This window comes from Oncorhynchus gorbuscha, linkage group LG05, assembly GCF_021184085.1.
Source record: "Oncorhynchus gorbuscha isolate QuinsamMale2020 ecotype Even-year linkage group LG05, OgorEven_v1.0, whole genome shotgun sequence".
NCBI classification, from domain to species: domain Eukaryota; kingdom Metazoa; phylum Chordata; class Actinopteri; order Salmoniformes; family Salmonidae; genus Oncorhynchus; species Oncorhynchus gorbuscha.
In genome coordinates, this window is record NC_060177.1 from 43,342,777 (window position 1) to 43,368,789 (window position 26,013).

Below are 26,013 nucleotides of genomic sequence, written 5' to 3' on the forward strand. Positions count from 1 at the left end.
GTTAAGACTCATACTGTGGTACTCTACTGCACCGTTCAACTTCTATCACATCTCCACAAGCATAGAGTTGCCGAATCAAAGTAATTTAGTCGGATGTCCATAAGTGCATTTGGCATAGCGTCTAGGGGTCCATTCCAGATTGGCCCAAAGCTCACCACCTCAATCTCTATACCTACCATTTAGGGTTCATCATTTGATCTAAAGTCTAGCCTAGTTTGTGAATCTGATTCCATGAAATGTACATTTGATTGCATAAATGCTTTATTAATTCATGCTTGTTATTGAATTCTGTCTTGTCATCAAATCTGAAAGAACAATTGTAGCTTTAGTCTCCAAACACATGGAGAAAGCACTGTAAATGGAGTGAATATGGATGGGATGGTTAAATTGGTCATTAAAATGAAGAATCAGCTGCTTCTTGAAAAGTAAAAAGAAATGTTGAACTTTCCCTTGTCAGGCACAACATCAACTTAAACATCACATTCAACAGCAAGGGTTTAATTTCATATAAATATATATTTATTTCATTTGAGCAGCATATTATGTCGAGTAACATCACAAAAGAAGCTTGTGTGGATTGAGATGCCTAAGGTAGTGTCTGTGGTTTTCTCCTGGAGTCTAAGGTTGGCAAACCCCTTAGAGGGGGTGGGAGTGTGAGGACGAGGAGGCAGAGGAAGGCCGGGTGGGGAGTTGGAGCTGGGAGGGTGATTGGGGCTGTAGCGGAGGCTGCTGGGACTTAGAGTTCGGGCTGCCCTCTTTGACCTCTGTGTCGAGCTGGGCGGGGCACTCGAAGTGGACGCAGTGGAACACCTGAGAGAAAGAGAGAGGTTATAATACAGATTCAAATAATAAATACAGTGCAAGTGCTGTGATTTTCATTATTTTAGAAAGTATGTTTACATTTGGTTACTTTTACAGCTATGCATGTCTAAGAATATTCAAAGATAAATACACAACGCAGAGGACTTAAGGTCAAGAGGGAATTAATGATCAATGGAAATAGTTGTTTTTCTGTAATGGGGAACTGAAGAGTAATGGGTCAGAGACACGGGAGGAATTTCAGTCCGGGACACATGTGGCAAGTTCTTATTGGTTCAAATTGTCTATACATTGAGACTGAAACAGGATACTTGGTATTGGCCCCATTTTATTGCAATACATTCTAATTGGTCAACCACAGGCTAGGGTTGGGTTATAAATTATATCCTGTCACTTTGTTCTGTGGAGGAGAATCGCTGAGGACTTGGAAGAATTACCTACTTTGCAGCATAACTAAGATTTGTTCTCTTTGAATAAACCTGTTTTATTCACCCGGTTTGCTTTGGGATCTGTTTTATTGAAGAACACCATCAACTGCTTACACATGTTAGATTGTTAAAAATGCTTTTCTACATGGTTGTGGTCAGACATCATATTCAAATGACCCGAGAAAGAAAGGCAGGTGTGTTACTTTGGATGGATGAAAAATGAGGTAGCATGTAGAAGGGAGAAAGGGTGAGCGAGAAAGAGGGGGAGGAATGGAAGAAGGAAAAAGGGATGGAAGACAGAAAATAAGGAAAGAGTGACAGCTTTGGGACACCATTAGGGGTGTGTGACTCATCGAGGTTCAGCTCACTTCCCGAGCCTGCTCATCTCTCCCCACCTCGTTGGATGTGTTGTGGGTCCCCACGATGCGCACAAAGGAGGCGGGGTGCTTGTCAAACACCAGCGTCTGCCAAGACCTTCAACACCAAGACAAACAATGTTGATATACTTTTGTCCTCCAAGGAGGATGGGCCAATTACTAAATAAAAAGTTGATATTTCTATGGTTGTACAGGACCGGTTGGAGGACCGGTTGGAAATAGGAAGCCATTTGGGATGCAATCCATCATATTGTATTTGACAGTGTCCAATAAATTAGAGCAGAGTTGTTCAATCAATGTAAACCAAAAGCTTAGTCCTTAAATATATAGCGAGTCAGTGAGTGACGCATTGTTGTCTTTTCTTGTTAAATTCTAGAGTTATTTTATTTTTAATTTAACTAGGCAAGTCAGTTAAGAACAAATTCTTAATTTCAAAGTCGGCCTAGGAACAGTGGGTTGTTCAGGGGCAGTGGGTTGTCAGCACGGGGATTCGATCTTGCAACCTTCCGGTTACTAGTCCAACGCTCTAACCACTAGGCTACCTGCAGCCCCGATCTGACCAACAGATCTTTAGTTTGATCGATATGGTCATCAGCTTAAGTGGCTGTCTTTTCTTTTTTTTACGGCCAATCTAAAATTGTTAGATAAAATGCTACTCCTGCAACATTTAAGTAGTTGTAGAGCAGCCAAAACCTTGACAACCAAAAAGTAGGCTTGTGACAAGTATCATGATACTCAGAAAAAGTGTGGCAAGGAAACCAAACATGAAGAGGTCATAGATTATTTTTAAACATGAAGCAGATTAAAAATGTCTAGTTTCTAATGTTGGAAACTAACATTATGTTGAGTCACATGTGTTTACTGTCTAAGCTATAGCACATACCATTTGACATAAAGCCAGTTTTTAAAGGACCAAATAGTTGGTCTGCTTAGAGTTCTTTTTTTGTCACAAAAACAGGGATTTTCACAACCCTATTAAAAAAAGGCTCCATTCTTTTTCCTTGTCCATGTTTCCCTACAGTGGAAACTTACAATTTACAGTTGTCCACAAAAATAAAAAATAAATAAACAGTAAACAAATAAGAGAGACCAGCAGAGAAGAGGGACAAGAGAAGAATACATTGAAACAGGGGGATTCACATTCTCACCTGCAAGCCACTTTGGTACGGTCCACCACCTTGGTCCACTGCTGCTGGTTGGTGGACAGCTCGATGTAGTAACTGTAACTGCGGTTATCACAGTCCCAGAGCAGCAGTCTGTCCAGAAACACACACAAACCATTGGACTGATGCTGAGGGCAGGGTCTTGGTCACTCCCCCAACCTGAGCTGGATGACAATGGCATCAACTCTGGCTAAAGTTGTGCACTGTATTAGTGCACTATATAGGGTGCCATTTCAGGCACAGCCCCCTTACCTGAGTGAGCCCAACATGTAGGGCTGGGCCAGTTGGATGACGATGGCCCCTGAGCCCAGCTGGTGGCAGGTGTAGCCCGAGTCCCAGTCGTAGTTGGAGGTGTCCCCGTTGAGCAGGGCGTTGCGGCTCCGGCTCACACCCTCGATCACACTGGCCCCGCATGCGATGGTTGCCACGTTACGGTCGGGGACTTGAATAGGGGGTGTTGAGGGAGAGGTGAGTGAGGGATTTGGCTAGTAGCTTAATCACATTGGGCTGTTAAGGCCCAAAAGAGGTTTCTTACAAGAAAATCAACTGGGGTCTGGAAAACTGGGACTAAGTCAAGTACTGGAAATTCCCAAAGTAACCATATGAGTGGTGATATTGAATCTATTTTAGCCTTGTAAGGAATAAGATATAGACAAGGAGGACCAGATCCTTGAGCACTCCAACGGAGACCTTTTGAATACATGTGCTGACTAGAAACATGCTTCAGTATTTGTGCTTTTTAATCCAGGAATAAAGTCAAAATATACAGAATAAAGATATAAATGCAACATGTAAAGAGTTGTTCCCATGGTTTCATGAGCTGAAATAAAAGATCACAGAAATCTTTCATTCGCACAAGCTCAGCTCACACAAATTTGTTCACATCCCTGATCATGACATTGGCCCGTGGGTAAGGTTAATGATCCCGCCCCCATAAATACCTTTCTCCCTTCCCTCTCTCTTGACTCTACAGAGGGACTCTTGAATAGCCTTTGTTAAACAGAGTCTGGGAACATCAAACAAGTGGAGGGAAAGGAACCATATTTCAGTAATAGAACCAGTTGAAAATATGCATTGGTACTTAATGAATATGATGTCAGTTCGGTTGTCATCTGAGACATTATGACTGATGACAGGACGACCTAAACTGTACCTGGGAAAGTCTACACATTATAGTTATCAGATTCTCATGGAATTGTTGTGCAATTCAAATGTTTAAATATAACATTATTGGTGAAAAGATTAAATGTAATTTTAGCTTCCAAATGAGAGATTGGGTCTTCACAAGGTTACTGCTCTGCTCAATCAGTGGCCCACCCCTGTGAAGAGACATGGGCTATAAACTATGAAACACACCCTTCTCCCGCCATTATATAAAGCCTTGACGAAAATGTAACCTCCTGTTCCAGGTACATTAGGACGACGGTCCGATGTCAGAAGGATTCAGATAGTAACTACAGAATGAAGCCAACCTCAGCGTGAGCATTGGTTGCGAATGGTATGAACTTTGAACTCTTATTCGCTACAGAAGTGATACCTCCTAGCCGTTGAGTTAGCAGCGGCCGCTGTAAACGTGGGCTAGGAGAGGACAGACAGAGTATCCCGTGTACCACACAACGACGACACTACAACGTATCCTGATCCCCACCAGGGACGCTCTTCAAAGGACTCTGTTGGGCAACACCGCCTTCCATCTACCGCCAAACTATTGAAGCGTAGCTCAGAGTAAATATTTCTTGCATTTTCCTTTTCCAAATGGGCAGTAATTTAGAATGCATAAGATACTGTATTTACGATAGCATGGCTTCTTCCTTTGTTCCTCAAGTCTTCCCGCTCTTTCACTCAAACACAGCCCCCTTTTCTTTGTGTAGCCAGCTGTCATTTCTGTTCCATCCGCTAGGGACGTTTACATTCATTAAATAATTTGTAATCGAGGTAAAATTCATTCTGTGTATATGAAATTGTGTGATAGTTAGGTATTTAGTAAATAAATAATTAAACCCAATTTGTATTGCTGATTCAACTTGTTAGCCAGGGTTCGTGAAGATAACCAAGAATTTACAACTTTCAGATGAGACTGAAATAAGGTGATGATTAATATTGACTGCTATTGATGTAAAATATTACTAGGTCTTTAAGAGTTTATTCGGAAGATAACAGCTCTATAAATATTATTTTGTGGTGCCCCGACTTTAGTTAATTACATTTACATGATTAGCTCAATCAGGTAACATTAATTACAGAAAAAGGATTTTATAAAATAGCATGTCATATCACTTAATCCGGCATAGCCAAAGACACGACACCTGCTATTGAGCATTTCTCCTTTGCCAAGATAATCCATCCACCTGACTGGTGTGGCATATCAAGAAGCTGATTAAACAGCATGATCAACAGGTGCACCTTGTGCTGGGACAATAAAAGGCCACTAAAATGTGCAGTTGTGTCACAATGACAAAGATGCCTCGAGTTGAGGGAGTGTGCAATTGACATGCTGACTGGGGGAATGTCCACCAAAGCTGTTGCCAGAGAACTGAATGTTGATTTTGCTACCATACGCCACCACCAATGTTGTTTTAGAGAATTTGTCAGTACATTCAACCAACCTCACAACAGTAGACCACGTGTAACCACACCAGTCCAGGACATCCACATCAGGCTTCTTCACCTGTGGAATCGTCTGAAAACAGCCACCCGGACAGCTAATGAAAATGTGGGTTTGCACAACCGAAGACGTTCTTCCCAAGTTGTCAGAAAGTGTCAGGGAAGTTTATCAGCGTGCTCGTCGTTCTTCACCAGGGTCTTGACCTGACTGCAGTTCGGCGTGGTGACTGACTTCAGAGGGCAAATGCTCACCTTCGATGGCCACTGGCATGCTGGAGAAGTGTGCCCTTCATAGATGAATCCCGGTTTCAACTGTACCAGGCAGATGGCAGAAAGCGTGTAAGGCGTTGGTGTTGGAGATCGGTTTGCTGATGTCAACATTGTGAACAGACAACCAACGGACGGACAACGAACACAATTTAATTTTAGCGATGGCAATTTGAATTCGCAGAGATACTGTGATGAGATCCTGAGGCCCATTGTTGTGCCAGTCATCAGCCGTCATCACCTCATGTTACAGCACAATAATGCATGGCCCCATGTTGCAAGGATCTATACACAATTCCTGGAAGCTGAAAATATCCCAGTTCTTCCATGGCCTGCATTCTCACCAGACATGTCACCCATTGAGCATGTTTGGGATGCTCTGGATCGACGTGTACGACAGCGTGTTCCAGATCCTGACAATATCCAGCAACGTCATGCAGCCATTGAAGAGGAGTGAGACAACATTCCACAATCAACAGCCTGATCAACTCTATGCGAAGGAGATGTGTCGTGCTGCATGAGGCACATGGTGGTCACACCAGATATTGACTGGCTTTCTGATCCACACCCCTACCTTTTTTCTGGTATCTATGACCAAAATATACATATCTGTATTCCCAGTCAACTGATATCCATAGATTAAGGCCTAATTTATTTATTTCAATTAACTGATTTTATGAACTGTTGCGTTTATATTTTTGTTTCCATATAGGTTCAGTAAACCAGCCTTTAGTATCTCTATGGACATTCAGTATTGGCATACTAAACAAAGAAAACTGATCTGGGGACATATTTCACCCAATCCCTAATAGAAAAGCTATGAAAATATCCCCAAGAACTGACAGAAAAACATCCTTACCCAGGAGTCCTTTCTCCAGAATGTATCGTCGCTGTGTGAACATGCACTCAAAGGCCACCAGGTGGAACACCTTGTTCACGGTGTTGTGTGTCCCCACAATGCGTACATACCTGTGAGACAAAACAGCTCATGAGACAAGTAGCCGAATTGTATGAATGTAAAGATACCATATCACACTAGTCTATAGGTGCATGATTATGCTAGACCGTCATATTTAACCAAATACATCCACAGTTGTCATTTTACCCCCATTGAAAAATGTCAACTTCATTAATTTGACCAGGCAATTCCCTTCAATACCAATTCTTATTTACAATGATTTTCAAAATTCTCATTTATAATAGAGGGGGAAGCAAGTTTTTGCTTTGCGGTTTGGTCTCTGTGTGTTAGTTTACCTGCAGACACGCGCTGTGAAGAATAGACTCTGCCAGGAACGACAGAGAAACTTGGAGTGGTCCACTACACGCACCCAGTCCAGCTCATCCATAGACACCTCCACATAGTAAGAGTACGACCTAGATAGAGAGAAAGAGTGATGTACAGTATCACAAATCCATGATTAGGGTCATACTAATTTCTTGACACAATCAAACAAATGCCTTAATATTTGGAAACAGAATCTATCAAAATCTATTATTTCAAAAAAGAAAATGCAAGCAGAAGTGAACATTCAGACTGCCTAACATGAATGAAGAATTTCACCCAGGTTTGAAAGGTGTTACGGGGTTCTCTTTTGCAGTTGCAATGCAAAGATCAGATCTCAAATTGGCTGAAGTATTTGTCTAAGGAACCCCAATAATATCATGGAGATGTGCAATTACAAGAAGAAAGAAACCGTCACCACCAACAATTTGTCAATGGTGTTACCTGCTGTCACGGTCCCACAGCAGCAGGCGTACGTGGTTGACAATGTAGGGTTGGCCCAGCTTGACTTGGATGCCTGCTCGCCCGTCCTCCTCGATGGGGTGCCGGGAGAAGCCGTGGTCTAGGTCATAGTTCTGCGTGTCTCCGTCCAGCAGCGCCGACTTCAGCTCACCCTTCACCACCTGGGCGCCGTGCTTCATGGTGGCAATGTTCTCCTCAGGGACTGGTGGGGGGTCAAGGAGCACTGTTTAGGTCACTTTTGGTATCAGCTAGTGGTGTATTCAAAAGCATTAGAAAGAGGTGAAAGGGGAAGCATAACCCGATCCTCACAGAAGTTACCATCAGTTACCATTACTATTTGCTCAAAAAATGCTACCCAGTTAATGCTCTTCACATTTACTAATCATGCTCTATCTATACTGAACATGGTCCAATGTTTCATAAGCTGAAATAACAGATCCCATAAATTTCCTATACACACACAAAAAGCTTTTTGCAAATATTTTTCCCCTACAAAATTGTTTATGTCCCTGTTAGTGAGCACTTCTCCTTTGCCAAGATAAACCATCCACCTTACTGGTGTGGTATATCAAGAAGCTGATTAAACAGCATGATCATTACAGGTAAACCTTGTGCTTGGGGACAATAAAAGGACACTAGAAATGTGCAGTTTTGTCATCCAACAACACCACAGATGTCTCAAGTTAAGCGAGGACGAAAATTGGCATGGTGACTGCAGGAATATCCACCAGAGCCATTGCCAAATAATTGAATGTTTATTTCCCTTCCGTAAGCCCCCACCAACATCACTGTAGAGAATTTGGCCGTACGGTCAACCGGCCTCACAACCTCAGACCACGTGTAACCGCACCAGCCCAGGACCACATTCGGCTTCTTCACCTGCGGGATCATCTGAGACAAGCCACCCAGACAGCTGATGAAACTGTGGGTTTGCACAACCGAAGGGCAAATGCTCACTGTCGATGGCCACTGGAGAAGTGTGCTCTTCACGGATGAATCCCAGTTTCCACTGTACCGGGCAGATGGCGTGTATGGTGTTGTGTGGGCGAGTGGTTTGCTGATGTCAACATTGTAAACAAAGTGCCCCATGGTGGCAGTGGTGTTATAGCATGGGCAGGCATAAGCTACAGACAACGAACACAATTGCATTGGGAGTGGGACAACATTCCACAACCACCAAACCACCTGAGCAACTCTACGGGAAGGAGATGCATCGTGCTGCATGAGGTAAATGGTGGTCACACCAGATACCAACTGGTGTACTGATCTACGCCCCTACCTTTTTTTAAGGCATCTGTGACCAACAGATGTATATCTGTATTCCCAGTCATGTGAAATCCATAGATTAGGGCCTAATGAATTTATTTCAAATGGACTGATTTCCTAATATGAACTGTAACTCAATATAATCTTTGAAATTGTTACATGTTACATTTAAATTTTTGTTCAGTGTAATTTCAACAAGTAGACACACCACCACAGTTTTGGAAAAGACTGATGTCCACGTTTAATAGTGTTATTATGGCTGGATAGTTGACCAGTTACTCACTGAGCATGCCTCGGTAGTTAAGGTCCATGTCGCGGCTCTCCGAGCGCGTCTGAATGGCGTCGAGCAAGTTGTCGGGACTGAGGAGGCCAGAGGGCCGCACCACATTTAGCATCTCCATCAGGCTCATGAGGGGCAGGCGCACTGCCGACATCACTTCCTGCGCTGCCACCTCGTTGTTACAGTTGTGCCGGCACCAGCGGCACAGCGCCTGGAAGATCTCCCGCTCGGTGGCGGCAAACGAGTCCCGCTGCACCACAGCCAGAAGAGCAGTCTGCAGAGGAAGAGAAAGGACATGGACCCTTTTCATCTAAATCCATCAAAATATGCTTTCATCCATCCACCATAACATAGTGTCAACTTTTATCCATCCATGCAACATACTTTCATCCATCCAACCATACCGTCATCATAACTTCTTTCAACTGTTCGTTTGTCCAGCCATCCATCTCATCATACCTTTTCAAGTTCTTTCATACAGTTTTACCTTTTATCCATCTATCCATACACAGCACTTTATTACTAGGTATTTCCACGTTTGCCACTGTCTCACCTTAGAAAGAGTGAGGAAGCAGTCTGATGCCAGCACCTCGGGCGCCTGCCGGTCCATGTAGGCGCAGCACGCCTGCGCCAGGCCCCCCAGGCAGTAGAGGCTGGCCACATCGTACACCAAGCATACATTCTGAGTGTGCAGCACTGTGCGCAGAAACTCACAGGTGCTGTCCTCTAGTGGCTGGAGGCCGTAGCGGTGCGCCAGACCCAGGAAGTCCAGTAAAACTTCCTCGCGGGCCGTACTCAGGCTTGCCCGGCCCGTGTACAGGTACTGCAGGAGCATGGAGAATGCCTCGACCTGCGTGTCCTCCAGAGGCACCTCGGCCTGGGGCTGGGACTCCTTCATGCCATTAAAGAGCATGGCTCTGTGGAGGGATGGAGGGATGCTTGTCAGGTTTGTGTAAAAAAGGGGTTGGGAGCACCTTCATCCTGAAGACTTATGGGAGGATTTCAACCCAGCACTGCAGCACCGATTCAAATAGGCTAGTTGGGTCAATCTCAAATGGATACATTGGTTATGATACAAAGACCAGTGTCATGTTCCTTAGGCACCAAACAAACAGGGAGGGATAACCTTGACCAATTGGCTAGAATGCGCTAATCTTCGTGCCCTAAATGAACACGACCCAGCCTTGCCAACTCATGGTTCAGAGACAGTGACTAAAGTAACCTGTAGTCACTAGTAGGGTTGGCACAATTACCATATAACTGTGTTACTAAGGATTATGGATGAAGACCGTCATGAAAACAAAATAAGCCTCATAACAGCTGACAGCTGTGATTTGTGTGGTTGAGTCAGTTTCTGCTGTAACATGGTCTCTACACTAACATGGACATGAAACGTTGTTCTTCCTAGCTGAAACATGCCAGATGTTGTAGCCAACAAGTCTTTGGTTGCCTAGGCATCGCCCCTCTCCTGCAGCAGCACATGCAGTCATGAACAGAGGAAAGGATAAAATGTGAGTCTTTAAAAAAATAACTCTTTAAAAACATATTACGGTATCCGCAGTAATATGGCTGACCAATAACAGTCCCAGCCGTAGTTACTAGTTACCTGAAATATTGGCACCGTGACGCCAAGATGACCCGGTGGGCAGGGAAGCGCTTCCCCTCGACAACAAAGGTGACATCACTGTACTCCTCGCCAGACACCAGAGCGCCCAGGTGCTCCGACAGCAGGTGCAGGTGGTCTATCTCTGACACCGAGGTCAGTGACCGCAGGGGGTGGCTGTTACTCATGGCACACAGCAAGATGGCACCGTCACATCTGGAGGGAGAGGGAGGAGTAATTTTACATTCACTGCTTATTTTTCAATGAATTTCAGTTTAAATCGAAGCCAAGTCACGTGACTAAGTGGGTTAGAGAATGTTATTGAACACATTCTTGGCATTGGTATCCGAGATATGCCTACAGGCTACAAAGCGATCAGAATTCTTGAATAAGTCACTGATTAAGCAGAACCACAACTGCAATTTGGATTTCATGCACAGTATGGCCATTTCCTGAAAAGTAACAATTAGGTTAGGTTAATCTAGGCCTATAAGACACCACCTTTACTAATTAAAGTGTGTCAAGGGCTCCAAAAGGTCTGTCGCAAGACAAGAAAGTAACCTTGTTATTGAGGAAGTAGCTGCCATTAATAAAATTCACTTGTCAAACGTACAGAAGGTCATGCTATTCGTGCAGTCCAAGTTCTGATCATTTGGCAATGAAACTAAGGGTGTGAGATGGCAATGATGACATAGCTATCTGATGGAGAACATACAGTAAACCTATCACAGCCATACCACAGAAAGAGCAATGAGAGACATTTCACAGGATCTATAACTGAAGCATCCGGTTGGAGTTTCCACTCACTACCAAATATGGTGATGCAAAGAAGCCCAGTGGGCAGCAAGTGGGAGAAGATGGAGAAAGATAGATTTCGGCCAACATTCTGCCATTTTTCTCATCGATTAAACATTTAATCTCCATACAGTTTTCTGTTTCCCAAAACCAAAATCTATAACAGAGTGGACAGCGTTTTGTAAACTTTACCCATTGCCAAAGTTTTTTTTTTAAATGGAGTTTAGAAGGAGTGCATGGCTAATTGAGTTATTGCACACGTGCACTTCAGAGTAGGCGTTCCCTAACAGAAATATGCAAATAAATGCAAGAACACACCAATAGGATCCCATTAGCTCGTGCTTGGCTCTGCCCACTATGATTAATTTGCTACCATTGGAAACAACAGGCTATGGTCTATCACTTTGACCTTACCAACTGTTAGCTAACTCGATATCAAATTGTTGACATCAACATTACATTAGCTACCCGACACTGTACTAATAACTTGTACTAGCTAGCTGTTTTTTTTTGTATTGAGTCACACGAACATTGTGCAAAACACCACCCAACAAAAGCATAAAACCAGACATACAAAAAAAAGCATTTTACACTATAGACAAATTACATTGAAAAACACTAGATACTTTGATAATTTGCTATTTATACCTATTAGGAATGTTATATAATATATTAAAATCAATGAGAAAAATATATATTTTTTTCACCCATTAAGTTAATTCTATGCATGAAAAGATTAGGAGACAGATTAAAGAAGGATTTTTAAGAATCAAGACAATTGAGACATGGATTATGTGTGTGCCATTCAGAGGGTGAAAAATATTTAAGTGCTTTTGAAAGGGGTGTGGTAGTAGGTGCCAGGCACACAGGTTTGTGTCAAGAACTGCGACACTGCTGGATTTTTCATTCTCAACAGTTTCCGTGTGTATCAAGAATGGTCCACCACCCAAAGGACATCCAGCCAAGTTGACACAACTGTGGCGTCAACATGGGCCAGCATCCCTGTGAAGTGCTTTTGACACTTCAGTCCACAGCCCATCGAATTTAGACCGTTCTGAGGGCAAAAGGGAAGGTAATTATTTATGTTTTGTACACTCAGTGTATTACACATTGTCTATCAGGAATATCAATAACCACTGTCCTTTAGTATCTGCTTTAGACACTAAAACGTTGCCTTTAAAATTGTGGGCTAGAATGGCAACCCCCGCTGAATCAAGAGAGTCGTTCGCTAACCATGTCATTGACATTTCCAAAAAGTATATTCTTCCGAGCATGAATGCGTCTCTTGTACAAAAATAAGATCCGCATCGCAGTCTTTCCAAAATAGAAAACAGTAACCAGCTTCAAATCAAGTCAAATAAAATAGAAAGTAATAACTTCTCTGTGAACAAAACTCACGAAACGGGATGCAAAACAAGATTATCACCGAGCGGGACCATTTGTTTTATTGACCTCCAAGGAGATGGGCAACATCCACAGCATTATCCATGTACTTCTTTCAACGCTCAGGTGCCACATTCAGGCTGATATCACCTTTACATTTTCGTTGGTCTCTTCTGGAACCCCGTTTGTTGATAACTTGAATCTCGCTAAATGCAACATTCACAGACGCATAATGAGTTCTCCCTCAACATCTTCTCCAGGTTGTCAGCCCTCTCGTCGATTTTAACCGCGTAATTCATTGGATGATGTTCGCATGCAGATCATAAAGGGCGATATCATTTCCCTTCATCTTGTGGGCAGGGCTTTATTTGGGTCTGCGATATCCGAGTCACTCAAAACCCCTTCCGCATCAGTAAGCATGTCGTCCTCATGAGTCAGAGCCAAGGGGATGTTTGTCGAGTAATCATGTTCAGTAACTAGCTAACGTTTATATTCTTCACAGCATCCTTGTGGCTAGCTTAGCCTTCTTTACATTATCCTCTTGCGACATGTTAGAAGGTTCTTTCGACTAATGGATAAATTATTTTATAGTCCTAGTTAAAGTTTTTTCATGGCTTCTAAAAAAAAAAGTTTGAAGGATATTAAAGTTTAAATTAGGCGGACACGGTTGTAGCGACCGCACTTGTCGCCATCTTGACGTTAGTCACCCCATAGTTAGTACAACTGAGGTCGCTTCCAGCTAACGTTAATTGGCCAGTTTATTTATCTCACTGACATTTGCATGTAGTTCAATCGCTGACACTATTAAATAGCCATACGCTGCGGGAGGCTTATCGACGTAAATAAGTTCCCAGCGTTAGCCAGCTAGCTCTGGTTAGCTAGCTTGCTCTGCTAACGTAACTAGCAAATACATCGATTTCCTTACCTGAGCTGAAGTCGTTATATTGTCTTCCCCTTTCAAGTAACAGCACCTTCTTTTAGCAAACCTGAACACTGTCAGTGGCAAAAGTAAAATAGCATAGATGCAATATCAAGCACAGGGATTTCAGTTGCAAACAAGTAGCTATGGATGCTAACCGGATGTTGTTAAGTAATGAAATGCGGCAGTTACGTAAACAGTCATTTATGAGCGCCTCTGTGGCGAGGATACATACATATCCTACCGACCAGCAAAATGTGTGCTTGTAAAAAAATATTTCTAGCAATAAAATGTATGCATTTTTATATTGGACTATAAAGCATTTGGAAATTGAATCAGCTAAAATATTGTACATAATTTATGTACAATGATGGTCAGATTGGGAATTTAACCAACACTGGGGTTAAGATATCCCTCTAGTGGTGTAGGGGCTCTGCTTTGGCAAAGTGGGTGGGGTCATATCCTACCTGTTTGGCCCTGTCCGGGGGTATCATCGGATGGGGCCACAGTGTCTCCTGACCCCTCCCGTCTCAGCCTCCAGTATTTATGCTGCAGTAGTTTATGTGTCGGGGGGCTAGGGTTAGTCTGTTATATCTGGAGTATTTGTCCTGTTTTTTCTGGTGTCCTGTGTGAATTTAAGTATGTTCTCTAATTCTCTCTTTCTTAATCTCTCGCGGAGGACCTGAGCCCTAGGACTACCTGGCATGATGACTCCTTGCTGTCCCCAGTCCACCTGGTTGTGCTGCTGCTCCAGTTTCAACTGTTCTGCCTGTGGCTATGGAATCCTGACCTGTTCACCGGACGTGCTACCTGTCCCAGACCTGCTGTTTTTAACTCTCTAGAGACAGCAGGAGCGGTAGAGATACTCGGAATAATCGGCTATGAAAAGCCAACTGACATTTACACCTGAGGTGCTGACATGTTGCACCCTCGACAACTACTGTGATTATTATTTGACCATGCTGGTCATTTATGAACATTTGAACATCTTGGCCATGTTCTGTTATCTCCACCCGGCACAGCCAGAAGAGGACTGGCCACCCCTCATAGCCTGGTTCCTCGTTAGGTTTCTTCCTAGGTTTTGGCCTTTCTTGGGAGTTTTTCCTAGCCCCCGTGCTTCCTGCATTGCTTGCTGTTTGGCGTTTTAGGCTGAGTTTCTGTACAGCATTTTGATATATCAGCTGATGTAAGAAGGGCTATATAAATACATTTGATTTGTTTAACACCCCTACTCTTACAATAAGTGACCACAGATAGTCAGGACACCCTTTTAATGTCCATCCAAAAGACAGAACCCCACAAAGGATAATGTCCCCAATAACTGGCCTGGAATCAGAGGAAAGAGTGCCTCCTACTCACACACCAACACAACTTCAAGAAGCATCTGGCCTCCCATCCAGGTACCAACCCTGCTTAGCGTCAGTGGTAATCCAGCAGTGGAATGCAGGGTGGTATGCTGGTTGCTGCAAATTCTCTGCAGATTCTATGAAATCCTACTACACTTCAAACACAAGTGTTGAAAGTCTTCAGAAATGGTGGTTTCTTTACCAGATAGATTCCAGGGCCCGTATCCACAAAGAATCTTAGAAAAGGTTCTAGGAATCCTGTTAAACCTGTTTTAAGAAGAAGAAAAATCCCAGTTCGGAGAAGGTTGTAGGATGATGTTAAGACACTGCCCAGACAAAGTCTAAACCAGCAGTAAAATCAACCAGAGATTTGGTTATAATAATAATTGGATTTAATGGCAGTTGGAATCCAATACATGTTGCATTACCGCCACCAATTAGACTGGGGTCCCTTATACTTAGCAAGGAATAAAGGGAAAGGGAACATATAAATAGAAAATGCCCTGCCATCTAATCCTACATTAATTGAAAACCCACCACCCTATTCCACTATTTAAACCTATCTGGTCCTACCTCAGGCCAACGGCCTGGGAGGACGGGACTCCACCACTCAACACACCCTCTAAATCTTCTGACGTCAGATCTCGTACACCCGCCACAACCTTTATTTTCTGTGACTAACGTTCCATCTCTGTGGTACAGTTGATAACCATCGCTATGCACGCTAAAAAGCCTATCTTACAGAAGCATATACAATACTTGACTAAAAGTATGTGGACACCTGCTCTTCGAACATCATTCCAAAATCATGGGCATTAATATGGAGTTGGTCCCCCTTTGCTGCTATTACAGCCTCCACTCATCTGGGAAGACTTTCTGTTAGATGTTGGAACATTGGAAGCAAGTCCCTGCAGTATTCAACCACAAAAGCATTAGTGACATCGTGCACTGATGTTGGGTGATTAGGCCTGACTCGCAGTCACCTGAAATGCATTTAATGAACAGGTGTGCCTGGTTAAAAAGTGCATTTGTGCTAGCTGTGCCACAAGAGATCCTGGTTCGAGTCCAGGCTCTGTGGCAGCTGGTCGTGGCCAGGAGACCCATGGGGCGGCGCACAATTGGCCCAGCGTCGTCTGGGTTAGGGGAGGGTTTGGCCGGCAGGGATGTCCTTGTCCCATCGCGCTCTAGCGACTCCTGTGGCAGGCCGGGCACATGCACGCTGACACGGTCACCAGGTGTACGTGGTTTCCTCCAACACACTGGTGTGACTGGCTTTCGGGTTAAGCAGGCATTGTGTCAAGAAGCGGTGCGGCTTGGCTGGGTTGTGTTTAGGCCTATACTAGTTAGGATCAGTTTAATCACACCCTTTAAATAAAGAACGAACTGTGGCTGCCTTCCAAGCAATGGGAACCTCTCCAGAAATGAGAGAGGTTAAAAAGGTTGGAGATAGACTTTGCAATGATAGAGCAGGATCCTTAAAGAAGACGGGGTCTAAACCATCTGACCCAGATGTTTTTTGGGGTTCAAATTTAAGGAGCTCCATTAGCACCTCAGACTCAGTGAGTGCCAGCAGGAGGAAACTTTGTAGAGGGAAAAGGAGGGAGAGGCATCAGGGATAGTCTCGTTTGAAGGGGTGGGAGATGAGAAAATGTTGGACGGGCAAGGAGGAATGGCTGAGTCAAATAGGAATCCTGACTTAATGAAGTGGTGATTAAAGAGCTCACCAATGTGCTTCTTGTCAATAACAACCACATCATCAACATTAAGGGACATGGGCAGCTGTGATGAGGAGGGTTTATTCTCCAGGTCTTTAACCGTTTTCCAGAACTTCTTGGGGTTAGACCCACAGAGAGAGAACTGCTCCTTAAAGTAACGAACTTTGGCCCTCCGGATAGCCTGAGTGCACTTGTTTCTCATTTGCCTGAATGAGAGCCAGTCAGCCTGAGTATGCGTGTGCCGATCCTTTTGCCAAATGCAATTCTTGAGATGGAGTAACTCTGCAAGATCACAGTCGAACCAGGGGCTGAACCTGTTTTTAATTCTCATTTTCTTTATGGGAGGCGTTTGTTAACAATACCACTGAAAATATCAAAAAAGAAGGTCCAAGCATCTTTGACAGAGGGGATCAAGCTGATTCTATACCATTTTAGAGAGGTCAGTTCATGAAGGAAGGCTTGCTCAATAAAGTTTTTTTAGCAACTGTCTATGACAAATCAGAACAGGTCGTTTCACTGAGCAGCCATTACAAATACAGGCTGTAAAACAGTGATCAGTAAGGTCATTACAGAAAACACCAGACTGATACCTATCAGGATCATTTGTGAGGATAACGTTGGGGAGAGTAGCCTTTTCTGAGTGTTTGGAGTCATACCTTGTGGGATTGGTGATAATCTGAAAAATATTTAGGGAGTTCCATTGCTTTAGGACTTGGTCAGGTGGTTTAAGCATGTCGCAGTTTAGGTCACCTAGCAGGACAAATTCAGACTTAGTGTAAGGGGCCAGGAGAGAGCTTAGGGCAGGTAGTGTACAGGCCGGTGCTGATGGACGACGATAGCACCCAGCAACAGTCAACAAAGAGCTATTTAAAAGTTTAATGCTTAAAACCAGCAAATCAAATTGTTTGGGGACAGACTTGGTAGAGACAACTGAGCACGGAAGGTGATCCTTGGTAAAGATTGCCACCTTTGGAAGATCTGTCTTGCCAAAATCCTCTGAGGATCCTTCCCCCTTGAACCATCTTCCTCCACTTTTCTTTTCTCAGCATAGGACACCCTCTGCACTACTCTAACCCTGGCAACCTCAACCTGCCTCTCTCGCACCGGACACTTCTGATCGCCAGCCCCATGAGCACCCCTACAATTAGCACATACTGCTTCTTTCCCCAATACTACAGATTCCTTTGAATCAAGCCCTTCTGCACACTTCTCACACCTAGGAATCTCCCTCCTACACACTGCTGCCACATGCCCATAAGCTTGATACCTGTAACAACGTAATGGATTTGGCACATAAGCCCGTACGGGATAACTGAAATATCCAAACATCACTTTGTCAAGGCAAAGACTCAACTCAAAAGGAACAGACTATGACTCTTCTCTTTCACCACTCATGCCATCCTGTCTGTGTCGCACTGTTAGGTTCTAAATATCAGAGTAAGAAATTGAAGGATGCTATGAAAGCTCCAACCAAGTTTATTCGCCCAAAAGATTGAACAACTGAACAGACAAAGACATATGTGACCCGATTCAGGAAACTAGGCGTATGTCGCAAGTCACAACTTCACAGGTGAGCTGTTTGAAAGTCAAAAATGTTTTTTTTTCAAAATGCATTTGTCAGAAATGCCTTATTGAACATGTGAACTTTCATGTGCCTTAATATCAAACTTGTATGCCATCTGTAAATATGAATACAATTGTTAAATGACAAACCTAGTTGGTTTAGCCACAGAAAAAGTGAGCAACCTTCCCGCTAACCATGATTGGCTGCGATAATGAGTGGGCTGGACATTCCGAGAGATGAGTTTGGATTGGTAGACCATATAGCATGTGTCTATTGGAGCTGGTCAGTGTGTTTAGGTAATCGTGTCGAACGCAGCTTTAACTTTTTTTAAAATTGCGTAGTAAAACTGCATAAACCTAATGTCAAGTTAAAGTGTACTGTTACCTAGCTAATGTTATGTGTATGCTCTGCACTTTCTGGAGGACCAAGTTTTGAAATCAGTAGAATTCAAGTTTGATAGCTAAGGAGATGGAGAAAACACCAGTCTGGATTACATCGTCAACCTAATGCAGCCATGCATGGCATCTGACAGGAGATGCGTCCAACCATGATGTGTCCTGGTAAGATTCAGATATTACACATTTATAATTTTGACAAGAGTGGTTTCATTTCAAGTGTACTGTTAGCTAGTGTTAGCTGGCTGGGACGCTAACTAACGTTATGTGTATGATCTTATTCTTCATATCTCAGACACATTTGCTTGACTAGCTATAGCCATAGAACCTGGTTGGATTGTTACCTGCAGATTAATGAAGGGTAGTAGCGTCATGACTTGTGATTATGGTCTATTGTTAAAGTGTACTGCTAGCTAGCTTGCTAATGTTAGCTGCCTGGCTCGCTAACGTTCCATCATGCGTTGGGATCCATTGTTTACCTAGCTAGCCATCTAGCTACAGTGGGGCAAAAAAGTATTTAGTCAGCCACCAATTGTGCAAGTTCCCCCACTTAAAAAGACAAGGCCTATAATTTTCATCATAGGTACACTTCAACTATGACAGACAAAATGAGGGGAAAAAAATCCAGAAAATCACATTGTAGGATTTTTTATGAATTTATTTGCAAATTATGGTGGAAAATAAGTATTTGGTCACCTACAAACAAGCAAGATTTCTGGCTCTCACAGACCTGTAACTTCTTCTTTAAGAGGCTCCTCTGTCCTCCACTCGTTGCCTGTATTAAATGGCACCAGTTTGAACTTGTTATCAGTATTAAAGACACCTGTCCACAACCTCAAACAGTCACACTCCAAACTCCACTATGGCCAAGACCAAAGAGCTGTCAAAGGACACCAGAAACAAAATTGTAGACCTGCACCAGGCTGGGAAGACTGAATCTGCAATAGATAAACTGTTCCTTCTCCTTTAATGTGACCTGACCTCGACCCCCTTCCTTACTAATCCACATAACTCCATCCTTATCAGTTCCTGCCACATGTGATTCTTTCCCTCACTCAGTACATTCCAAGCTTAACTGCATCCGCCATATACATTCCTCCTACAGATAACCATTCACTTCTGGTGTAGAAACCAGACTATGGCACCCTTCATGTCTCTATTATAACTAATGATTAATAATATTTAAAGTAAAAAAATCTGAACCCATCAGCACCAAATGAAAAGCATCACAAACACCGGGAATCTTCCCCTTCAGTTGGTCTACTTTCACATTCACAGCTACCCTAGTAGCATTTCTTGAGAAAAAATAAGTAACAGCTCTTGTCCCCATTCGCGCAGCACCCGCTCCCCTCTGATGTTATTTTAATGGACAAAAAAAAGTGCTTTTCTTTCAAAAACAAGGACATTTCTAAGTGACCCCAAACTTTTGAACGGTAGTGTATGTCTCCACCCTAACAATGAGATTTGTTGTCCAAAGAGCAGAACAGCAGGGTGTCAAGCTTCCACCTATTACTCACTTAGGATTGGTGGATACATCTCGTTATTTTAGTACCTTATTGAATATGGTGTTGAACAGCAAGTATTCAATGGAGAGAGACGCTATGTTACTAGCCACATGTCATGAATATGGATAGCCATCTCGAAACAACTCCAATGAAGCGGTGTTGATGTCAACTGCTTGTATTCAATGGAGAGAAACGATGCTACTAGCCACATGTCATGAATATGCATAGCCATCTTGAGTCAACTCTGATATAAAGTGTACAAAACGTCTATGAGATCAAATAAATCTCACATAGCAAATAAGCCATTACATTTTTTGTGAACCAAATTCGACACCCTTTCATTGACCTCCATACAAAAACTCCTTGCTTGGTGAGTGAAAGAAACTAAACAACGCCACCTGCTATAGAAGACAGCATTTTTGTCCCATTGAGCTATAATAAGAACTAGAGACAGCCTCCAAGATACCCGACCAAAATCTACTTGCGTACGCTGATTCGTGGAGGCTGACATCTTACTAGTTCAAGTTTCAGGATCCCATTAGTACATGTGCACTAGCACTGGAGCCCAGCCGAGAACAGTGTGTGCACCAACTTGCACATGCATTCCAGCGCGAGCTAAGAGCGGGGTCGTGGATCAGTGGGGGAGGGGAAATCTGCAGGCATTAAGCACCACCACACAACCCCGTCACAACCACAGGAAACATGAAGAACATTTTGTGTTTTCAGGACTATGAGGACAGTGCTTCTAGCTTGCTCTATACAGTTGAAGTCGGAAGTTTACATACACCTTAGCCAAATAAATTTCAACTCCATTTTTCACAATTCCTGACATTAAATTCTAGTAAAAATTCCCTGTCTTTGGTCAGTTTGGATCACCACTTTATTTTAAGAATGGGAAATGTCAGAATAATAGTAGAGAGAATGATTTATTTCAGCTTTTATTTCTTTCATCACATTCCCAGTGGTCAGAAGTTTACATACACAATTAGTATTTGGTAACATTGCCTTTAAATTGTTTAACTTGGGTCAAACGTTTTGGGTAGCCTTCCACAAGCTTCCCACAATAAATTGGGTGAATTTTGGCCCATTCCTCCTGACAGAGCTGTTGTAACTGAGTCAGCTTGCAAGCCTCCCCCTTTTTCCTCCAAACATAATGATGGTCATTATGGCCAAACAGTTCTATTTTCGTTTCATCAGACCAGAGCCCATTTCTTTCTCCCCATGTGCAGTTGCAAACCGTAGTCTGGATTTTCTATGGTGGTTTTGGAGCAGTGGCTTCTTCCTTGCTGAGCGGCCTTTCAGGTTATGTCGATATAGGAGTCGTTTTACACGCCCAAATTTTTAGTATTTGATTTGTTTAAAAAGTTTGAAATATCCAATAAATGTCGTTCCACTTCACGATTGTGTCCCACTTGTTGTTGATTCTTCACAAAAAAATACAGTTTTATATCTTTATGATTGAAGCCTGAAATGTGGCAAAAGGTCGCAAAATTCAAGTGGGCCGAATACTTTTGCAAGGCACTGTATATTATGACAACATTTTGTGATCGTTTTGGACTTCGTTAAGTTTTTTCCCGGCTGTTCGGGCACAACATTTTTGCCGAGGAGATCATAGTCGCACAATTCTGCATCTGACTAGGATGTTTGGTGCAGTATTTCTCGAGTCGTCTCTCATTGAACAATATCAGGCACTTCATTAAAGAGTCTCTATTGTTGACCAATCGCCGATGAGGTGGCGTGTTTTGGCTGGGAAGCATGCGAACCTTACCCAGTGCCCTCCCAAACCCTGAACAAATGAAGACAAGGGAGCTTCAGTGGGCACTCCTAATGGGCGAGTAGGACATACAGGAGGAGGAGTGGTATTGGGATGAGGGAGCTCCCTGGCGTTGGCCAGGGATATGGTCACGTTCATGTTGTTGTAAACTATAGGCTGATCTGGTCCTACTTATATGTATTATTTTATATATGTTACCTGTAAATAGTTCCCAAAAGCTTTGTGCTTTCACTGAGTGCCTACTTGTTTTCTTTCTTGTTCACAAATACCATCAAGACCTCCAGTGGTGTCAGGTTACAAACTGACTGCTGCTGGTCCACTGTACATCAGTTCACTTCAGTGTATAAGGGAATGGAGTCTGACTTTTAACATTGTAGCCCTGAGGGACACGATTACAGAATATGATTACACATTTGCTGTGAGTTGCAAAGAAATAACAACCTGCAAGCTTGTATGAAATACACACAAAATGTTAAGCTAAATGATTCATGCATTAGTCCATTTGGCTGGGTGGCACATGGGCCGAGTCAAGCACAGATTTGAGAAATGTCTGTTGTCCACTCCAGAGATTGGACAGTTTGAGCTGGTGATCCCGCTTCCCGTGGCATAGTGTCTATCAACAGGGCACATATACATTATCTTCAGTATGAGGAAGGAGGAGAACTTGATCAGATGGAGAGTTACTGGGTGATAAGGAGTTTCTCTAGCCATGTGTGTCAAAATATATTGGATTAGAATTATTGTGACCAGACTACGTCATTGCAAGTCGAAGACTTGTTCAAATAGAGAGATAACATGCATACATTCACTATGTTTACATTCTGAGCTGCCATGTGGAGCAGGTTGAAGGCTAACTACTTGTCTGTGGCATTCATACGGACATGGTACTTGATCAGGAGGGCCGCAATGTGCATGTGCTGTAGAGGAGAGAAGAGGACAGAAGAAAAAAAGCAAGAGAGACAGAGGACATGATTTAACATCCCCATGACATGCCTAAAGACTGACATTCACACTAATACATATGTAGGCTTTCCACTGTGTCTCATCACAGAATGGGTGATATTTTATGTGATGGAAGGGATGGTTTTCTGAACTAAACAATGCATACAATGTCTTCTAAAACCTGATGACATCCAAGCTGTTACATAGGCCACAATGTCAGAGTATGTGTTTTGTATGAGTCATCTATGTCTATGTAAAAACCTTATAGCAAACCGTACAGCATGTAAAACGTCTTCAAGGGCCTGATGTATTCTTTGTAGTGACTCACCCCATATCAGGCTGTGTTGCACAGGGAGGTGAGCCTCCTTTGACCTGAGCGTTGTCGTCAGCCCTGTGCTCAAGGAGAGCAGCATCTCCTTCCAGCTTGTCCTGGATGCCCGTGTCTCCCTCCTTCACCATTCCTTCACAGTTCTTATTTGTGGGGATACACACAGACAGGTAAGTCATTCAAATGTATGAAAATCATCTCAAGTAAAAGGATATCATTATATATATATAGCATGGTAATGACAATTTTTTTAAAGCATGCAAGTAGCCTTCAGTCAATCAAACAATTATTTTTGAAGATCCAATAGGAAAGGCACAGGAACGAAGACTAACCTTGAGCATCAGCAGATCTCTTAGCTATTTTCCCTTGGCTGCAGCCTCAGAGGGGTGAAATTCCACAGGTCAGCTACGTTGACCGATGCCCTGTTTCTCACCAACAGCTCAGCGACCTCAGTGACAGTGGGAGCAGACACACAGGGACACCATAATACAGAACTTTTCAAATGTACTGTATGTATGTAGTGCTAAAACTAAACTCGATGATAAAGATGTGTTCAGTCAATGCAGAACTAAAGCCAACTGAAAGACAGTAGGGAGTACTAGTCAGACAAAACATAACCAAATGTAGAGAGTAAAATATAAAAAACAGAATCTTTGCATTTAATAAATATGCTATACTAATGTACCACTGATTTTCTGCTAAGTTTGTCCATCTCGGATCCTCTCTGCTAAGAAAGTGTGGGAACTTAGCCTGGTGATAACAGCGGCCTGCAGCTTCACTGTAGTCAGTTAAGCAAAGTCTCCGGAGCTCCGGCAACAGGCAGCATGGAACACACAAGTGGAAGTAGGATAAATGGCATGTGATTAACAACGTAAGTGGTCACACTCTAATGAAGGAATTTGAAATGTCCATCCTTGTTTACGTGAGACGCTAGCGGAGTATAACGTTTTGTCTGGGCTGAAGGTGCAGCAGTGGTGGCAGCGTTGCTTCAGGGGTTAGGAGACTGGAACACACAGGAGGACCTCCGGTAAGTGGCATGTGAACCTAAACCGTAAATGACACTCACGCGCCAATAAGGAAGTATGGAAAAAAAGATTAGCTCTTTGCAGGACATCCTCCCATTGTCTCTGTTGCCACCATTCTTATTATAGCCAATTACAGGCCACCAGATGGGTAAAGCTGCCACACTGTGTCTGAGTCAGGTCCCCTGAGTATAACGAAAGCTACCAAAACACGGCACACCCAATGCCACACCATAACATTAACACTGGAGCAGTATTCATAGTTCAAAGAAACACTCAACGTCCAATAACTACTCAGTCTATTATGTTGAATAGTTATGTTGCAGCTGTGACAGTCACCTGGATGAATACAGAAGGTAGTCCTGCAGAATTGAGAGGGAAAGGACACACACACACAGGTGGTTATCTGAACATTTTAAAGAAATGATAAAGGAATGGCCTGTCTTGGTTTGAAGCCAACTCACGATCTTGTCTCATCGCTACATCTCCCATATGGCCTCGGGAGAGACGAAGGTCGAAAGCTATACGTCCTCCGAAACACAACCCAACCAAGCCGCACTGCTTAACACAGCGCGCATCCAACCCGGAAGCCAGCCGCACCAATGTGTCGGAGGAAACACTGTGCACCTGGCGACCTGGTTAGCGTGCACTGTGCCCGGCCCGCCACAGGAGTTGCTAGTGCGTGATGAGACAAAGATATCCCTACCTGGCCAAACCCTCCCTAACCCGGACGACGCTAGGCCAATTGTGCGTCGCCCCATGGACCTCCCGGTCGCGGCCGGATAATCAATCATTTTGCTCTTTATTTAACCATCTTACATATAAAACATTTGTTCAACAAAAATTGTGAATAACCCACCACGGGTTAATGAGAAGGGTGTGCCTGAGAGGATGCAGCACATAGTGTATTCATCCCCCTTGGAGTTAACTTTTTTGTTGCATTACTACCTGTAGTTTAAATAGATTTTTATTTGGATTTCATGTAATACACACACACAGGATTGTCCAAATTCGTGAAGCGAAAAAACATAAAAATAATAATTGTTTTAAAATAATTCTATAAAAATGGAAAAGTTGTGCATGCATATATATTCACCGCCTTTGCTATGAAGCCCCTAAATAAGATCTGGTGCAGCCAATTACCTTCAGAAGTCACATAATTAGTTAGGTGGGCACAGGTTGATTTTATTTAAGTGTCACGTGATCTGTCACATGATCTCAGTAGATATAGACCTGTTCTGAAAGGCCCCAGAGTCTGCAACACCACTAAGCAATGAGCACCACCAAGAAAGCGCCACTATGAAGACCAAGGAGCGCTCCAAACAGGTCAGGGACAAAGTCGTGGAGAAATAAAAAAATATATCCGAAACTTTTAACATCCCACGGAGGACCATTAAATCCATTATTTAAAAAAATGGAAACCTGCCAAGAGAGGGCCGGCCATCAAAATGCATGGACCAGGCAAGGAGGGCATTAATCAGAGAGGCAACAAAGAGACCAAATGTAACCCTAAAGGCGCTGCAAAGCTCCACAGGACCACTTTAAGCCATACACTCCACAGAGCTGGGCTTTACGGAAGAGTGGCCAGAAAAATTCCAATTACTTAAAGATAAAAAATAAGCAAACACGTTTGGTGTTTGGAAAAGGCATGTGGAAAACTCCTCAAACATACAGAAGAAGGTACTCTGGTCAGATGAGACTAAAATGTAGCTTTTTGGCCATCAAGGAAAACGCTTTGTCTGGCGCAAACCCAACACCTCATCACCCCGAGAAC

The 26,013-nt window shown here is 43.2% G+C and overlaps 1 protein-coding gene and 1 long non-coding RNA gene across 7 annotated transcripts; both read right to left on the reverse strand.

The window, feature by feature from the left end:
* Positions 1 to 496: 496 nt before the first annotated feature.
* Positions 497 to 13,831, reverse strand: LOC124035947 (BTB/POZ domain-containing protein 9-like). Of its 6 annotated transcripts, none has more exons than XM_046349926.1 (11): positions 13,655 to 13,831; positions 10,555 to 10,767; positions 9,502 to 9,865; positions 8,952 to 9,222; positions 7,385 to 7,604; positions 6,913 to 7,032; positions 6,518 to 6,627; positions 3,040 to 3,229; positions 2,773 to 2,880; positions 1,616 to 1,721; positions 497 to 810 (listed from the first exon to the last, which is right to left on the reverse strand). In XM_046349926.1, the coding sequence occupies exons 2-11, from the start codon at positions 10,737 to 10,739 to the stop codon at positions 637 to 639; spliced, it is 1,848 nt and encodes a 615-aa protein (XP_046205882.1). In that variant the 5' UTR covers positions 10,740 to 10,767; positions 13,655 to 13,831; the 3' UTR covers positions 497 to 636. The 6 variants fall into 6 exon arrangements, with proteins under 6 accessions (XP_046205882.1, XP_046205880.1, XP_046205884.1 ...); XM_046349924.1 differs by lacking the exon at positions 13,655 to 13,831 and adding an exon at positions 12,745 to 13,138; XM_046349928.1 differs by lacking the exon at positions 13,655 to 13,831 and adding an exon at positions 12,880 to 13,136.
* A 7,551-nt stretch (positions 13,832 to 21,382) lies between these two features.
* LOC124035114 lies at positions 21,383 to 24,822 on the reverse strand. Its single transcript, XR_006838685.1, has 3 exons — positions 23,550 to 24,822; positions 23,218 to 23,360; positions 21,383 to 22,864 (listed from the first exon to the last, which is right to left on the reverse strand). It is a non-coding gene; the product is annotated as an uncharacterized LOC124035114 (long non-coding RNA).
* Between the last annotated feature and the right edge of the window lie 1,191 nt (positions 24,823 to 26,013).

What these genes read in the sequence shown, in the direction of transcription:
- LOC124035947 (XM_046349924.1), bottom strand. Translation starts at nt 12,785, where the DNA reads ATGGTCCCGCTCGGTGATAATCTTGTTTTGCATCCCGTTTC. An exon ending in TTCACAGCGCGTGTCTGCAG is followed by an intron (nt 6,628 to 6,912) that starts GTAAACTAACAC and finishes TTTGTCTCACAG; the next exon opens with GTATGTACGCATTGTGGGGA. An exon ending in TCTGGAGAAAGGACTCCTGG is followed by an intron (nt 3,230 to 6,517) that starts GTAAGGATGTTT and finishes CCCCTATTCAAG; the next exon opens with TCCCCGACCGTAACGTGGCA.